The 19,272-nt window shown below is 40.7% G+C and overlaps 1 protein-coding gene across 10 annotated transcripts in view; it reads right to left on the bottom strand.

Annotated features, from left to right (window-relative positions):
* The window catches only part of LOC137518649 (transducin-like enhancer protein 4), a 175,553-nt gene that overhangs the window by 121,279 nt on the left and 35,002 nt on the right, over positions 1–19,272 (bottom strand). For 6 of the 10 annotated variants that reach the window (XM_068236770.1, XM_068236777.1, XM_068236787.1 and 3 more), the window contains 2 exons: positions 11,351–11,413; positions 3,368–3,442 (listed from right to left, as the gene is read on the bottom strand). In XM_068236770.1, the coding sequence (XP_068092871.1) occupies positions 3,368–3,442; positions 11,351–11,413 (138 nt within the window). The remainder of the gene's footprint in view (positions 1–3,367; positions 3,443–11,350; positions 11,414–19,272) is intronic. The other 4 variants (XM_068236814.1, XM_068236823.1, XM_068236831.1 and 1 more) reach the window with 1 other exon arrangement.

Genomic DNA, 19,272 nt, shown 5'->3' with positions numbered 1-19,272 from the left:
ATGTTATTCATGGCTAAACACAGCTCCCTCAGATTTGTCTTTTTTATTGGGAAACTTCACAGGAAATAAAAGGTTACTCTTTCTTCATTTATAACCCTTAATTGACTACCGGTATTCTCCTGTGGTCAAAGGGGCACAAAACAGAATAAGAAATAGGCCATTAAATGCAGGCCACAATCAGAACATTGCACTCTACCTCCGTCAGCAAGGATCAGAGAGTGCTGATTTCCTTGTTAAAGACAGAGGCATAATTGAGGCAATATCTTCACTTCAGATTGATTATTCGGCGACCCTTATCCACATCTTCACTCAGCAATTTGAATTTTAATGAAAGTAAATGGAATAATTAGCATTTCAAAGTGTGTTTGATACACTGAATAAAAGAGGAAAAGACTTTTATGTATAATCTATACACAAAAGAAAAAGCATTTGGGAGGGGGCGCAGAAGAAAAGTACAGTTCTAGTGCTTTCATTAGAATAACTTAGCGGCTTGCACCAGCTGTATAATTACACATGTGTATAATGTGTTATTAAAGCAGGATTTCTCACCTCTATATTGTGATGTGTAACAGACAATATTTCACTGTAGCTCAGCAATAGACTAGACCCGTAAACAAAGCGACTGCCCAGATCCACAGTCTGACAAAACTTATGAGCGCGGAAGCCATTAGCTGTATTTTCTTGAGACACTATGATTTTTCTTTTATTTTTATGTTTTAAGAGACGTGGAAGAAGAATCAGCTCATTAAGGATTGTCTGGTAGTATTTAACTTGTGAGAAGACATTAGCCTTTGTCAGGCAGTGATGTCATGCAACCTGTTACCCAGCATGCACTTGAGCACTCTCTGCCAGTCTAGCCATGTATAAACAATATAATGAGTTAGAGCTGTACGCACACAACAACAAGAACAAGAGCCATAAACAAAAAGGGCTGTGTCATTAAAACAAATGCCCGTTTGGTCGAGTTTGTCCTAGCAAGCTGTTTGTTGGAGGCTACATGCTAGTTTTCGAGTAGTGAATTACTTGTTTAGTATCAACGAGCGATTCTGACAGCATTGGAAATGGTAACCAAAACTGTCAATAAAAATGCCATTGTCTGACAAAGTATTTAAATAAAAAAATTCCCTGTAAGGACGCTTTCAGAATGGAGCACTGAAAAAAGGAAAAAAAAAAAAAAAAGTACTAGCATAGGCTAGAGTTTCAGAAGCCGTTGCTTGATTGGTGTCCATTCTCCTGGCACGTCAAAAAGGTGCTCTAAAATTTTGTTTCCTAGCATTTATGATCCATTAAGAATCGCAATTGCGTTTCTTTATCCATTACCACAATTCTGCCACAACCTAACGGGTGTACACTGTGAATGCGCTTTGGCTGAAAGGGGTGAAAAAAAGGGGAGGTTGGGGCTGGGTGGGAGAGAAAAAGAAACGAATTGCATAGTAACGCAATTGCTTTGAAATTTTCCTGCACTCCTAAATTTTGACTAGAAAGTAAATTGTACAAAAAAAATAAATAAATTAATTAAAAAAAAAAAAAAGTGGTAGTACAGAAGATCGCATTTGGGAAAAATTGTGTTGCAAAAAAATTGCGTTATTACATGTCTCAATAAAGAGCTATTCCTTAAAGAGTGGTGCTGCTGATCTTGTTTTCTTGCAAAAGCAGCACACTAATGTAAACTTTGCCACTCAGTTCTCATTAGTTTTAAAGTACCAAGCGTTTGACAATCCAAATGGAATGCAGAATGCGGCTAGTGGAAAAGGACCTAAATGCATTGGTGCAAAAACTTAGCAGGGTAGAACTGCCGCTTGCTAGTGAGGTGATTGGTGATGACGGGAATGTGAAATATTCATGGCCAGTTCACTAGTGAGTGCATCATTATGCCTGCACAATTATTTCTAGTAGCGCCAGCAGGCCTCAAGCATACACTATGATCTAGCCTAGCCTCACTAAGAACAATGTAGTTTACACTGTCATAGCATTCAACAAGTGCAGAGTCACAAAATTCCAGGAATCACTTGTAGCGTGAAAAAGCACTATCTAACCACAGACATGTGATGCTAACTCAACAGCAGTCCTTCTTTGCGCAACTCCACTCACACTGTTTCATCTCATACATAATCATAATTCCCCCAAAACAATCATTCATGAGCTGTTCAGGGGAAAAAAACCCTAAGGGCTCATTCACACTATGTGCTGCGCTGTCAGTTTTGACGCAACACACATAATGTAAGATTTATATGGCAACATGAAAGTCCATAGACTTCCATGTTACCATTCACACTACAGGTGTGCGTTCCCATGCGTTACGTTGTAACGCATCTGGGAACATTTTAACGCACAACGCATACGTTTCCCCGATGGGCACAGCTGCCGCCGTCTACGCTTTAGCGCACCACAACGTGCATTCCATGTGATCGCTGTGCGTTGGCAGCGCATGCATGAAATCGTATTCGTGCATACGTTCTGTAGTGTGAATGAGCCCTTAGGTTTATACAGGAGTGTTTTCTTATTTTAGTTTCTACAACACTCCCATTTTTTTTTTTGCATTAATTCAACTAAAGCAATAAAAAGACAGGTCAGGTGAGAAATATGCAAGTCTCTGATTTGCTAGTCATGATCATGTGTTAAAGCAGGATGTGATCCCAGCAAATCAGAGCTTTGCAAAATTTCTAGTCTTTATCCAATTAACTTTTCTTTTGAGTTTTCTCCCAGGAGATATTTTTTTCATCTTATTTTCTCAAACTATTTACCACTTAGCAACTGAACAAGTACTAAAGAGTAGGTAAAGAAAAAAATATGACAAACTGATTTTGAGTAATTTCTTGCTTGGCGGGAGCTTAAAAGTATTACATTTATATAGTTTAAAATATCCCCTTGGCAAAAACGTAGGAGAAAGGTTTATAGGATTTAGGCCTTTGTATGTTATTGAGAGAGTCAACCAAAAAGCAATACGGACTAAATTTAGCAATAACCTCACAGATCTTTCCCCAATGCACAAGCTGATCGATTATTCTTCAACTCTGATTAATGCCTACCACAGAGCACATGATTTAGTACATTTCAGTAGGAAATCTAGGGAGAAAAAAAAAATTAAAACTGCAGTGTGTCACTTTCAATGCAGTGCAACACTAGAGCCCATCAATCAAAAACTACTCCTGTGATAGTTTCATTCGACTGAAACTCGATCTGACATGTTGGAGCAATAGACTTCTGCCAGATTTGATCAGACTGATCCAATCTGCTGGGAATCAAACTGGAAAAATGATACGTGTATGGCCATCCTAAGTACACATAAAAGTATATGGCCACCCCAAGTGTAAAACAAATAGTCACATGAATGCAAACAGCAATTAGTAATGAAAAGATAACATACCCCAATGATTGCATTCAGTTCCGCCATGGTCACTTGCTTGGCACGTTCAACAGCTTGTACCACTTGTTGCTGGTGCTAAAATGACAAGAAAAAACAAAAAACACTTTTCTTTTTTATCAATATTTTATTTGCTGTACTTCAGAATGCTGCTAAACCCCACAGGACTGAGTTAGGTAAAGGAGAAGGCATCTTTCCAGCTGTAGATCTCCACCACAAGCCGGCAACAGAGGCACCATTGTATATATATAGCACTTTCCACAAGATCCCTCCCCGCAATATGTAAACTTACTGAAGTCCCTTTGCTAGTTTACACTCATTTCAAGATACTGCTGAAGTTAACAAGGTGTGGGGAGAGATTCTGCTGTAAGGAAATAATTACAGAACCTTAATCAGCATCAACCACAACCTTTCCTCTAACGAGTAACCCAAAGTAAACATCCTCCTGCTGCGGAGATTACCAAGCATATGCATATCCCTGTGCTGAATATACATGTCCCTGCATGGACAATTTCCTCCATGACCTCGTCAAATAGCAGAGGCTGCAGTGGTTTACCACAGATCAGCAGGGAAAGAGAGTAAATGGTTTAATTGCTCCTATAACCCATTACCATTGCTTGCTCCTTGCCTAGTGATTTCTGGGGGAATTTTTACTCTCTCTTTCCCAGACATATATGAGACATTACTGAAACAGGCCACATACATTACAGCTGAACAAACAAGAATTCACGTTACATGCAGAAAGGTAAAACATTTGCAGATTGTTACTTAAGGTGGCCATACATAGGTCAATTTTTTGCCAGATTCAATCATAATTGACCAGTGATCTATTGCTCAAAATATATCCAGTCGACTAATTTCCGATGAATGTCAAATAGTTTGTCGATCAAAAATTGAGTGATTAGGTATGGCAGAAAATTTAAATCAAGTGTGGAGAAGTGATAGGGAATAGTCTGCAGCATAATGTTGCATCAAGAAGTATAATTGTATATAACTATAGTAAACTGTTATTCATGAACATGGGTACACATGAAATACGACATATTCTCTAGAAGATGATGTAAAAAACAGGAAGATCCACACTTGTCCAAGTAAAAGCTCTGTTTATTCTCTAGAAGATGGTTGTCTGAGTGAACAGGACATTACTCCACCCCATACACACTTCACATTGGGCTGCCTAACAGGGACAGCAAGGTAATAAGTCTACCTCCAGATACAGCTATCACACAGCCAATCAAAATACCGTATATACATATTTATATAAATTATCCACCTATTCTTTAAAACAATCCTGAAAACAAACAAACCATATAAAATAATATAAATTTTAACCAACCGTAGAGGGAAGCCTCTGTTTGTGCAAGAGGCTTCTCTGACCCTCCACGGCCCACACGCTGTGCACAAGTGGCTCTGTTCTACGGCGCAGGTCAATGTTTTTTCCTGTCCAGCGCAGCCGCCCTCAGACATGGGAGGGGAGTGCAGCTGTGAGCTTTTATTCTTAAAAGGGTCCCAGCTCAGAAGCAGAGGAAGGGTTATTTGTTTACTGCTGGTACCCTTTAAGAGTTGCTTATATAGATATTCACACAGCCATCCGTTGGGTTTGAAGGGACTCAATTTGTCAGGTGACAGTTCGGGGCAAAGTACTGTACACGTGTTTCTGTACTAGAGGCTAGCAACCCACTTTTTGCTATGGCGAAGGGAGGAGGGCTGAGGAAGCAGCTTTCGGTAGGCGGAGTGAGGACAAGAAGAACTATGGGCATGGGGGTTGGTCGAGGGGGCTCTTGTATACACACACACACACACACACACACATATTCTTGTCTAACATGGTCACTTCTGCCAACTTAGGCACAGCGTGTGTACATTACCATTACAATTCTTTATTCTATGCTTTTAGCAAATATAACATCTTATCTGCTAAATAGATTGAATACTGTATGCCAAGCTTTCCCCAGAATAAAACAAGCTCTGCCAGCGACTGCCTGTATGAATCAGGAACAGTTTTCACCAAGGAAAATATTAAATTGTGTTTATGTAGCATGATTTACATGAAAAACAAAAAAAAAAGGAAACGGATAAAACACGCATTGTATACCCCAGCAGAAGACTAATGCCTCCCGGAGCTAAACACATATAGATGCAAGTAGGGTGAGAATCAGAGCTGTAACTGCCCTATGAACATATGTACCTGGTAGTGAGATTTCAACACCGAGGCACAAATAGCTGGCTGCATCAAATCTCCCCACAAATTAAAAAGGAAAAAATAGATTCTAGCAAACAAAAACAAAAACAACAAAAAAAAAAAATAGCGCATTTGCTGTCATTCTAATTAGGTACCTTTTTCTCATTGCAAGGCTATCTGCTTTGCAAGCATATCAGAGTTGGAAGCAACGGGATTGAAGTATTGGTTAATGAGGCGGAATTAAAGTCAGCATGGGCCAATTAGGAGAATTATGGTACAATCTGTTCAATGAAATACAAAAAAACACACTCAAAGAAGAAAGGAACAAATACACAGCTTAACAATCAATAATACATATAAAACCAAGTCATAAGACGAGACGGCTTGTTAGAGATCCTGGACAGCTGACTAGGCTGTAGGATTCCTCACATGTCTGCCATACTGCCTTGTCAACACACTGGCTGCTTCATAGACATATAAGCTGTCAAACCACACCCTTCATGGCAACTTAACAGTCAGACGCCCGCTAAAAAAGAAGCCTTGCTCCTGGAAACAGACACAAAATGCTTGCCATCATGAAAAATGAACGGGGTGAATACTAGCACGACTCCAAATGGGAAAGCATTTATAGGATCATTTACTATGCACAGCAGAGGAACCAGCCTTGCAGGAGGAAATGTGAACCGACCTGCAAGGCAGGAGCTCGTCACCTATCCCTCTGCCATCTGAGCACCATTTGTGATTTCTGTAACAGACTGCCTATTCTGTTTCTACAATAAAGCAGCATGTATCCATAGGAAGCACTGGAGTCTGTCAGAAAACACAACTGAAGTTCAGGAACTTGCATCTCTGCAGCTAACAGCTAATGTTTACAAGGTAGAAGGGCCCTTTCACGCTGTGTAAATCGTTGTGATCAGTTGAAAAGTTTCACCTTGCAGTAGAGGAGGGATCATACAGTGAGGCATACAGTACAATAAAAGTACTCACTGCCACTGTAAAATATACGCATTGCCCTGTTAACGCACGGCATGCTATGGCATTACTGCATCATAAGCAGTGTGCAAGCATGGCCCGGCAATGCGTGTTCCTTGGTAGCATGCCCATGGCCAGTAACGTTCTGCACATGCACACTATACAGTATTTCGAGATCCAAAACCAGGCAAACCCTTTCAATACAAATAGGGTGGAGCATCTTGCAATACACAAGGTTTTCTGTACGTAAATACATTTCATTTTATCTTGAACAAATTTAATTTTGAATTACCTGGATGGCTGGATTTGCAAAGCAGTCTTCCTGTGCCAAAGACGTGGCTGCTTGGCTAAGAGGACATCATTTTTACAGTTTCCCCAAACCCCTTCTATCCCTATGCCTTTTAAGCCACCAGAAAGCAAGAAAATACTCAATATGGTATTGAGAGAACTTTTTCACGTACTTTTTTGGTACTTTTGTAGTTGAAAAGTGCTGGAAAGTTAATTAAAATTGAAAATATTCTCGTAGGAGAAAACTCAGGTGATAAAGTGAATTGCATATGGCCCCATATGTCTAAAAGGCTAAACGACAAACAAGCAAATTCAGTGTTCTGCATAATTCAGGATTGTTTTGGGCATCTATGAATAGACAATTCAATAGTAATTGGTCATTGTAAAACATGTCCAACTGCTACTACTGTTCTCCACTCATTCTAGCTGCTCCTTTCCGCTCCCATATCCATATGGCCTATGTTTGTACAGGGAAATGTTGCACAAAACAACCTGGAACGATCGTTGAGGGCAACAATTACTGCAGGTTGGTACTGGGCCTAAAGTTTCATACAGTTTAGATTTTTCACTGGCAAAACAATCCTTTCCAATTGTTTCAGTGTGAAATCTAAAAAGTGCACACAAGTCCCTAGATACCGCTGGCCTCTTCTGCCATCCGCCCGCTGTCTGGCAACTGGTGCAGTTTATGTGCCTGTCCTCTTCCCCCCCACCCCGAAGTTACGGGACCTGGTGCCGGCAATACACAAGACTGTCGGCGGCGGCGTGGGAGTGATCCGTGCAGATGGGGCTGGAGGAAGCCCCAGGTTTGTATAAAACTGGTAGGTTTGTTCGTCTCTGGTACACTTTAATAGCGGTCCATACTTATCTGTACAGATCGTTTCAGATTATCAAAGTTTATACCCAGCTTTCAGAGCTCAGTTCACTTAAAATGTCATCAGCCTTTTTATATCTAAAACAATTGATTGATTTGACAGGCAGTTTTTTTTTATCTTTTGTCTTGAGCTATGACAGGTTTGCCTTGAAGTGCACTGCTCCCTTCAGAGAGAGACTGATCTGAATTGTTCTAACAGTTCAATATCTGCACCACACTAGTACACACTCCAGGCCCATTCTGCTCACATGCCAATTAACATGCTACAATGTTTTCCGACTGTCACAGTAAACCATCTATACAACAGAAGAACATGCACAGCACAAGTGCTGAGTGGGAATCAAATATAGCCAAAGACTCAATATTGCTTAGATCAAATTTTAACATCCAGGCCAAACAAACCACTTGAACCAAGTAACCAAAAGAAAATGGATGCTTATGCATGTATGCAGTATATCGAACTACTATGTATACTAGAGTAGAAGTCTAGAAATTTAGTTCTGACTCCCTAAATTCAAGTATAGGGGTGGACTTATATACACGAGTCACTAGCAACACTGAGCACAATGAATAATGTATGTACCATTTGTGACAATCCCATTTTCAACAATTTACTCAGTGGCAAGTGACACTTTCTTCATAAAGTGAAAGCCAAGAAAGCACACATCTGAAAGTCCTGGCTACAACAATTAAAAAAATGGGGGGAAATACTGGGCTGCAGGAATGGGAGTGGATAATTGCTGCATTTGGGGGATCTAGAGGAGTTATTGGCTGCACTTTAGGGAAAGGAGGAGTTAATGGCTGCAATATTTTATGCAGTGCAGTCACTTACCCCTCCTGGTCCCCAACTTTAATGGGTAGACTTAGGCCCAGTGCACACCAAAAGCCTCTAGCAGAATGCTATAGGTTTTTGAAGCAGATTTCAGAGCGATTCTAGGTATGTTTAGAGACGTTTTCTAAACATGCCTAGCATTTTTTTGGAGCGTTTTTGTGTAGCAGATTACAAATATTGTTACAGTAAAAGCTGTTACTGAACAGCTTCTGTAACAAAAACGCCTGGAAAACCGGTCTGATCTAGCATTTTTCAGAGCGGTTTTCCACTTTCCTATACTTTAACATTGAAGCAGAAACGTCTCAGAAATCTAAAAAATGCTGCATCCCCTGAGTTTGCGTTTGTGGAAAAAACGAACCGCTCTGGTGTGCACCATCCCATTCACTTTCATTAGCCAAGCGGTTTTCCCCTGCAAGCATTTTAAAAAAACGCTTCAGAACCGCTCTGGTGTGCACCAACCCTTATACTTGAGTCAATAAAAAAATTCCAGCTTAAAGGACTTACGAGCCCAAAAGAGGAAAAAAATGTCTTTACCTTTGTGAATTTGTAACGCACGGAGGACGCCATCCGCGCCCTCCGTGCAGCTCCGCCGGGTCCCCACTGCTTTTGTCCCCCCCGGCCGGACCCCGACCCCACAGCCCGGGTCGGGCGCTCCTTCCTCCACAAATATGGCCGCCGGAGGAGGCCGCGGCTGTGCAGTCCGCACAGCCGCGAGTGCGGCTGCGCAGCTCTAGGGCCTCCCTCCCCGTTCCACGCTACGTAGCGTGGATCGAGGAGGGAGGACCTAGAGCTGCGCAGCCGCGGCCTCCTCCGGCGGCCATATTTGTGGAGGAAGGAGCGCCTGACCCGGGCTGTGGGGTCGGGGTCCGGCCGGGGGGGGGGGGGGGGGGTGGACAAAAGCAGCGGGGACCCGGCGGAGCTGCACGGAGGGCGCGGATGGCGTCCTCCGTGCGTTACAAATTCACAAAGGTAAAGACATTTTTTTCCTCTTTTGGGCTCGTAAGTCCTTTAAGAGGGTCGAATATTGGAGTCTACTTATACAGGAGGTTGACTTATATTCGAGTATATATGGGTATTAAAATGGATCTCCTCCACAAGACACCAGGATAAAGATCTGGTCACAAAAGCCTATTGCTTCTCCAGTCCACACTAGCAGCTGTAATAGTAGCATTCTAAGCAATCTCCACCAAGGAAGGAAACTAAGGAGACAAGAGGAGGAACTTCAGCTACCCAGGGAGAGGCTTCCTACCCACAGCACACACACACTGTTGCTGCAGCCCCACCCTCAGAAGCTTCACCTGATCTACCACTTTTTTTTAGCTTGTTTTAATTTATTATTAGGTAAACAGTGATGTCTCTGTTTTAAACAAATTCCAGCATTGACTGGAGAAACACTAGACCAAAGCGGCCAAATCTCTGTATCTAGACATACTGGATAGTATGTTTTTTTTTTACTTTTTTTATGGGGTAAACTGTTAGGAGCAGAAGCTCAGTTCTTTCAAGTACTGTATTATCGTACCACTACAGTTTCCAAGGTTTTTTCTTATCTGCATGGAGTTTAGATGTTCTCTCCATCTTTGCACTGGTTTCTTTCTTTTGGGGGGGGGGGGGATTTGGAATAAAACAGGAGTGCCTAAATCCTGTTTTATACCAAATTTCCCAAAACATATATATGTAGGTATAGGGTACAGAAGGAATATTACACTATAGTGGCTACATTAGACTGTGTGCTCTTTTGAAGGGCAGTCAAAAACTCTTGGGTGCTGGAATGGGCCATGCTCTAATTGAAACCCAGGTTTGGTCACCAATGGAACTGTAAACATCTACTTAGCTGAAGTCAAATGGCAAGGTGTGCCCCTTTCCTATAATCTATACATCTAGTGGAGACAGCGGAGAGCTCAATTACCCCAATCCCACCATTCCCATCAGTGGCCCTCCCTATCCTCTATGCACAGGCAGAGCATAGCATGCTTGAGGGACTGAAAGGACTATTAAATCTTGTATTCCACCTGCCACACCTGTCTTTAGCTGCTACTTCCCTGATATTCATCCACTGCCAAGTCCCCATCATCTCTCTGCTGCTACTATACTGGCCGTATCTGGACCATACTCTCTTCTGCCATTTCAGAAATGGAGAGCAGGATCAGGTTGGAGGCCACAGAACATAGCCTAAAAATCCTCTACTCTACTAAATAAACACTAAACATACTGTAAACATTCATGAAAATATTATTGGAAGTGCTTCTCCCCCATCTTGATTTTAATCGGTCAAAAAGTCTGGCATGCCCTCGTGCAGAAATACGCTCCGCCATCTCCTTAAACAGCATTCCAGAAACGGTTTAGCCAAACTGCATTTACTTTTTGTTTATTTTCAGCAGCACTTGCTTTTGATATGCCTAACCACACTTCTGCCAGCTTTTAATGCCGATCATCAAAAGAGGAGTACGATTCTCTGCCTATTCTGGCAATTTTTCAATCTACTCTATTAAATGCCATTCTGACTAACAGTCATAATTCTCAGCAACACTGAGCGTACATGACAGTAAAACAGCTGCATTACGTTTAGTGCATTATAACATTTCCCTCTATATAAGTGCATTTAAATTATATTGCTCGGAATTTTAATAAGATGCCGAGGTAGAAATGAGTGGAGCAGCACAGATAAAAAAAAAAAAATAATGAAATGCAAGTACCACAAGATTCACAGATTGCAAAAAAATTAAAAAAAAAAAAAGGGAAAAAAATATTTAAAATAAAAAAAAATAAATAAAAATGTAATACCTTACATGTCATTTAAATGGCACTACTTAGCTAGGCCGACTACCAATGAAACATCCTTACCTCTTGGGACAAAAAAGGAATGACTTGAGCACAGATAGCATTCAGCCTCTTGACAATTTCTGCCTGCAGAAAAAAAAAAATAGATGAGAAAATATAAGAGCATTTAATAAGCAAAACACCTTTTTTTTTTACCCTGAGACAGAATGTATTAACATTTTATATATTGAATTATGTACACCAAGTACATATTCTCTAAATAAACACCCGGGGAATGAATGCAAGAGGGCCCTAATCTGCAGAGGAACCACAAATCTGCAGTAGGCAAGTGGCTGGAGTCCAAAACATTCAGCTCAGCAGTATTTTAATAAGGCCGCTTCTCAAAAAAGTTTTTGTTGAGATGAAAAGCGCAGCCAAAATTTCCATTCAGAATTTGCATTTTTTTTTTTTAAGTCTTTACAGCTAGATCAGTAGACCATTGAAACCTGCAGAGGTTGCCAAGTCAGCCTTGAAACCTGACAGTGAGTCATTAATGAGCACATCCGCTTGGCATTTGACACCATCTAACGAGTTAACTGCTCAAGTATCTATAGCTTATCAAGCATGTAGCTAGTAGATTGCACAGAAGGAAGGAGCTCTTAAAACACATGGGCAAAATAAACACAATACCAGTGAAAAGATGAACCACTTAATTAAACTGTGGCATATGCGGGCAATTTATCATGCACAAGCACACAAAGGGCCATAAGAAAATAAATTGCATACAATAAATACATAACATACACAATCTTTCATGTCTGGGTTATTTAAAAAAAAAAAAAAAGTTACTAAAATTACCTCACACACATATGTATACAAATACTAAGTATACACACAGGGCTGCAATGTATTGTGGCCTAAGTAAATTCATGAACCATGCACAAAGGGCTCAAGCCTATGTACAGAGCCATATCTAATCCATATCTTGCACTGATGAATGCCAAAGCAGCCTGAAACCATTGTCTGCAATCTGGATTACACGTTATATGAATAGGCTACAGGCATACAACCCAAAAAATGTGGATGTATTGCCTGGCTTACCAGTGTATATCCTAGAATCATTTGAACATACTCTGTGAACTATCCTGAAAAAATGCATTATGGGCGCTGCTTCAAATTCCTTCTAATTTAAGAAGACTTTGAAGCACTCTGGAAAAGTACTGAAATGTCACAGAGACACATTTCTCATTCAGAGTAATGAAATGAAATTGGTTAAAATCTTTTAGTGCATGAGTGTTTTAATGGGGTTTCATATAAAATATTTGTTTCCCTAGTACATTTGTTAAAAAGGGGTCTCTTTAAAGAAGTCTAAAAAAAACAAAAAAAAACAAACCGAGCTGGTCAAACAACAGAGATGGATACATTTCGGAATCGCCAGGTGGAGAATGCAGATTATTATAAATCGGTAAGACTTTAGGAATAGGGACTAAAGCTATTGGGACGGGACATTATTATTATTTAGTATTTATATACCGCCAACATCTTACGCAGCGCTGTACAGTATATATATTGTCTTGTCACTAACTGTCCCTCAAAGGAGCTTACAATCTAATCCCTACCAGAGTCATATGTCTATGTATGTATCGTGTAAAAGTGTGTATGTATCATAGTCTAGGACTAAATTAGGGGGAAGCCAATTAACTTATCTGTATGTTTTTGGGATGTGGGAGGAAACCAGAGTGCCCGGAGGAAACCTACACAGACAGTGGGGGCATACAAACTCCTTGCAGATAGTTCCCTGGCTAGGACTCAAACCGGGGACCAAGCGCTGCAAGGCGAGAGCGCTAACCACTACACCACTGTGCCGCCCAATAAACAACCAGGATGAGCATAACAGGAAAGTATGTAATGGGAGAGTTTTGTCAGCTGACAGGGCTCCAGTGATGCATGGTGGATAGAACAACGTTTTCCTATATTTATGAATGCACTTAGTGGCAATCCTTGAATTTGGCAGAGGCAGAGAAAGAAAGACGGCACTGCTGAGATACCATTTATTGACATTTGTAATCCATAGGTAACCTAACAAGTGGTGTGACATACCATTGCAGGTGGTACAACCGGTTGATGGGTGCTGGGGTAATAAAAGCCTAATGGCCATTTGGAATGGGGAGGGCTAAACAAAAATTAGTCCATTGTCAAACTATATAAATTTGCATTAATCCAGCATCAACTTGTACTTATTTTCATCTCATCATCCCTACCGACCACTTCATGCACCCCTAAGTGTCTGTGTTAAAGGTAGACTGACTGTGTTTGGCCCGTTCTGGTCTGAATAGCAGGGACGATGCAATCCAGACACTAGCAGCAACCACGCCCCACAGAGCTTGGAATTCAATTCTCACAAAGGTTTCTGGAAACATCGAAATTTCAAGACTGGATTTTTTAAATGCAGAAAGCACCTACACACAAAAAAGGATATCTAAGAATTCTGATTACCAGATTATTAGATGGTGGCGTTACATCTCTGCCTAGAGAAATTCAGCAAATAATCATGTGATCCAAAGGGGAGTTGGAACAAAGGCAGGTACAAGCAAACAGCTGAAGTGAACAAACTAGCAGATGGAAAATACAGTATACAGCTCTAGAATAGCAGATTGGTACACGAGGGACCAGGACAATAACCAGATCTAGGCACAGAATCTCTACCAGTGAAGGCTCACTAAGTAGGACCACCATATGGAAAATCTCAAATCTGCTAATGAAGCTATTTTTTTTACAGGCAACTAAAAACAAGGCTGACGTGCGGTATTCTGTCATTGCTGCATCTTATGCATTTGTCTGTACAATTCTTCCATACTTACAAAAGGTGGGATCGGACCAGGGATCATTAACAAAGCCGACCGGTGACAAATGATAGTTCTATCAATCAGAATTTCTGAACGATTCATTCGGTCTGATCAGAATTGCTTAGAACTTTGCCCTCCATTAGTGGATCAATAGTTGGGAAATTGTACCATTAGTGGGCAGGGGTGGACAAATTCATGTGAAATTCAGGAGCCAGCAGAAAGTTTTGCAAGAGACAGATCCAATATCAAGCAGGCACAAGAACGTAAGGCACAAGCTGTAATTGCCTATGGTTAACACACCTGAGATTTGACCAACTGTGACCTAACGTCAACTTTCTTCCTCCAATATTTTTATAAAGTGGGATGGCATTCCTGTGTATGAAAAGTATTTGGCATGCAGGTGTAAAATAATTGCAATGTACAACACCTCCTTCCTGGAGCCTGAAGAACAATTCCATCCCAAATCTATTTTCTACTCATTTATAGTTTTAGATACTGCAGTGAAGGAGTTTGCTTTCAACTGTGTTCAGCGGTCACCATTGGGGAGATATGTTTTCACTTCCTGTGTTTGAGACGCCCATGAGTGAGTGAACTCCTTAATGTGACCTGGCCAAAAACCAACCCTTTCTTGCTCAGTACAAACCACTACAAAAAAAAAAAAAGTGGTGGTGTGAAAAGGCTTTAATATACTTCTGTGAATCCCTCATATCCATGTAATGTTCAAAGCCGTAACAATACTTTCGGAAATTCAATTAGTCTTGTAGCTGTTGCATGTTGTACATATACTGATCATCACTGCTGGTCTTCCCTGCTGCAACCACCCAGTTCCACTTCCACAATGTAGAGGGCTCACAAGACACCACCACTGGGAAAAGAAACAACTTGTTACCTGCAGGAAACAGACTAATCTGCAGCAAGCATCAGTTTTGTCTTCCCACAGTGCAGCCCTGTGGTACGAGTAGAGCCAGACAGTAGATTGTGTGGTCAACGCCACTTTGGTTTCATGCTTTCACATAAGCACAGGAAACAGAACAAGCACACTTGTGTGAACTGTACTAGGAGTTTCACTATTATCTCACAAACAGCCACTGAAATCTGTAGCAGGTTAAAATTTGTAATCTTGTAAGCAGGTAATTCTATTCTTGCTGGGTTTTCTGTGCCATTTTCGCAGGATATAATTCAGGGGTGAAAAGAACAAAGTAGGAATCAGCAGCCCATTATTCCTTTCCAGAAGCTAGGGAATGTGTGTTCCTACTGACAAACTACAGAGCCCTTTGGAAGAGTCAATTAGGACACCTTGCTCTCTAAATCCATGCATTACAGATTTCCTGTGGTAGCAACTGGGAAAACCGTGACACACATCTGAGTAGAACTCTCAGATCTATCCAGATTTGTTTACAGGAGCTGTCAGAAGATGCTAGGGGAAATGGAAAAAAAATTGCAGCACATTGTCTAAAACTATAATATGCACAGTAACCTTTTTTATAGGTGACAGTTTGCCTTGCTAAATATTTACAATACAGAAACGACAGACGAGAACTGTGAAAGGAAAACCATAATGTACAGTTAACATTCATTGTCAGACTCGAGGCCTACCAACATCTCAATGCGACTTCAAGCCCATAGCTAACCACATCGTATGTCATCTGGCCACAAACACCTTTGAGACACTTCAGCTGCACGCAAAGCACCTACAAAACTAATTTCTTTCTCTGAAAACACCCACTAGAATTTTCAGAACTAGAAAAATAGAAACCCAGTTTCTCACATGTTGCATGAATAAGTTCGTAGGGAAAATAAATTAAAAAACAGTTGAAAGTTTACTTTTCAAAGACATTTGTTTTAACATGGTGCCTGAAAAATCACAAGTGAAGCTTACATTTTGTTAAAAAAAAAAAAAATTAAAATCTTTTAAGTCCATTGCATTTGAAGCAAATTATTTATTAGTATGATGGATGGCTTTGCACAGAGCGTGACAGATTTACATAATTTCAAAGCAGACATCAAGAACTGACTTAAGGCTGTTAACAGGAGTTGATCTGCGGGCAATCTTTTGGGCAAGTGAACATTATGATCGATTTCCAGTGATAGATGGACTAGGAATTCAAAAACAGTACACATGGAACAGTGGCTTAAGGTGGCCATACACTTATAGATTTAGAGCAGATTCGACCATCAGATAGATTTCTGTCAGATGCCCGTCAGGTTGAATCTGACAGGAATCTGATGTGTGCCACACACTAAGAACAGATTTCAAATAGATTTCAGAATTAAATCTATCTAAAATGCATTATTGGACCATTAGATCCAATGCAACTCTATGGGCAGCAGCAGATCGACCTAGATCTTCCATCCTGTCAGATAGATCAAATCCATCAAAATCGGCCACAAATCAATAGAGTTAAAAGAATCTATTTCTAATCGATCGATTCTAAAGACTCGATCGATCGGTTGATGGCTGAAATCGACCAGTGTATGGGCCCCTTTAGGCAAGTCTCCCTAACACTGCTACTGCCTATAGAGCGCGTCCTAGTGGCTGCAGCTGTGGCGCTTTCAGTCCGCCAGGAGAAAAGCGCAATATAAAATGTTATTTGTCTGTGTCTAATATGGCGCTATATAGGGGAAAGGCGGGCTGACAACGCAGCGCAGGATGGAGTGGCACAGAGGGAGTAGGAAAACAAGGCCCTAAGCCTACACTTGGCCAAGACGATCCACCAGTGTGGTCCCTCTTAATGCGTCAGCGAGAGGTCACAGGCCACTGTGTACATGCTAGACTCTTGGCAGAGGTGGCATGAAAACCATTTAGCGTGTGCACAAGTTGAAGTTTTTATTAACGGTTGGAAGGGTTTTTACTTACATAGAAAGAACTTCGGTCAAAACAAATATGTGATTTCTATTATTACAAGGCAACAGACTATGGATGGGTTTGAAAGGAGGAAACAGTCATAACTGACTGACTCTTATATGGACTAAAAAGGCTGAAGGCAGTGTGTTAAAATTCAACTAAAATCGCATTGCCTTGAAACCATGGCAACCACATAAACCTTATGTAAAAGCTACCCAGAATACTGTTTAGTTAGGCCTCTTTCAGAAGAGAGGCTAAACTGCACGCTTGCCGGGCAGTTTAGTGTCTCAGCTGTAGCCCATGAGCGCCATTTGGGTGCAATTAAAATGCAGCTAAAAGGCAGCGCTTGTAAAACCTTGGGTTTCAGCGCTTCCCACACAGTGGCTTACCTGGGGGCAGAGAACCATAACATGTTGCACTGTCACATCACATGTCACACTGCGGCCGCACTCATATGCGACTCCATGGGAGGAGTGTGACCAGCGCCAGTACCAAGCACTAACAATTGCCTGGCTGCTGCAGGAGAACCGCTGACAGCGTGCAAAGAAGCAGTAAGAAGCATTTATGGCTCCTTTTGCACCTTGACTAGCTTACTGCAATGACACATTTATTCCACATGGTCAGGAGATCCTCACATCTGAAACTATTTTTTGGCATCATGTGGGAGTAAAAATCACTTCTATCTTACTAACAGCTGACAATGCAACACAGTTTTTTTAATAACTCACTGAAACATATGAAGAGAGAAAGAGAGACATCAAGTATGTCAAGGTAAAGAAGAGTGCTGATAAACAGAGAAGGATTGCTTAAAGGAAAGTGGAGATATGCTTTAAACAGGGCTTTTTAACACTGGATTGATTTCTATTTAATGTAGGTCTACAGCACTGTCGGTGTCTAATTTGTTTAAAGTGACAGCCAACGTTGCCTTAGCAACAAAGGCCATCCTCCGATTATACTTTTCTGTCCCAAGAGGGCAAGCTTTTGAAAAGGCGTTCACGGGTCTCACTAGTGGGCTTCATTTATTGCACTATAACTCTATGAAACCACATCTCTAATGGTCTATGTTCTTGAAAGTATATAAACTAATGGCGTATAGCCCAAACTCCTTTTCCTGCACAGCCATTAAAGGATGTAGGTTATTGCCGTTGTCACCCTTGATATTTGTCAGTGTAATGTAATTAGGGCCCTAAAATGATGCATTACAGCCCTTGGCACAACTTCTATTAAAATCTTTTCTTCTGCTCACTGAACTGCGACCTGCTTCTGATGAATAACAGACAAGCAGCTTTAGGAAGAGGGGAAGAATCATCAGATATACATATTTTTTTCTCCTTTCTGCTCACCCTTACACAAAGCTGTATGAGTAGATTTGAGAGAAAGAAAAATGGAAGGGGGGGGGGGGGGAGAAAAAAAAAAAAGGGTGATTTGGAGATTTTATATGACCGCTTGAAATTCTGATTGCATCTGATAAATCTTGCTTGACAACAAATTTGCAGCCTGCAAACTGCAGGATTCTAATCTGCTATCCATCAGTCGATGCCAACCCCAATCAAATTTGTAGGTTATGTGGGTTATGCATCCGTGAACACATACATTCATAAAGATTCAGTTATCCTGCGACAAATTTCAAAAAGCTATTAGACCTTGCTGCATGCTATAATACCGCTAACGCATTAAAAGTCTTCCTTATTCAGCATTCAAATTTGGTAGAGATTACATTCGAGAATAAAATGAAAAAGTAAACCTAATACAATGACAACTGGAAGAGGAAAAAATAAAAAATAAAAGTATTTTCTTTCTGCTGAACATATAACTATCACCATGTGAGGGAGGCAGCAAATACATCCAATATAACACTGCGTTTACCTCAATTCAGTAAGAAAACTAGAAGGAAAAAACTAAACTGAAGTAAATTGCGCAATCAATATATCATTACAGCTAAAAAAATATAATATTAAGAAAGTGTGCATGTATATACAGGATAGGGAAGGGGAGATACAATAAGGAAGAAAAAACAAAATCAATACAAGGAAATGGCAACACCATTACATATACAAGTGAAGCCGAGGAGACCCAGATTATCACACCTCTAAAGGTGCCCATACACTCGTCAGATTGGCAGAAGATAGATAAGAAATGCATCTGATGATCTATCTGATGCGTTTTTAGAACATTTTTTACCAGGATAGAATTCCAATAGATTTCAGTTTGAAATCTGTTGAAATTCGATCTGATGGCATTTTTTTGCCATCAGATTTCCATTAAGGCCAATGCAAACTGATAAGCAATCTCATCAGATCGACCTAAATTTTCCA

The sequence above is a fragment of the Hyperolius riggenbachi genome, chromosome 1, assembly GCF_040937935.1.
Source record: "Hyperolius riggenbachi isolate aHypRig1 chromosome 1, aHypRig1.pri, whole genome shotgun sequence".
Lineage (NCBI taxonomy): Eukaryota > Metazoa > Chordata > Amphibia > Anura > Hyperoliidae > Hyperolius > Hyperolius riggenbachi.
This window is presented reverse-complemented; position numbering and strand designations above follow the sequence as displayed.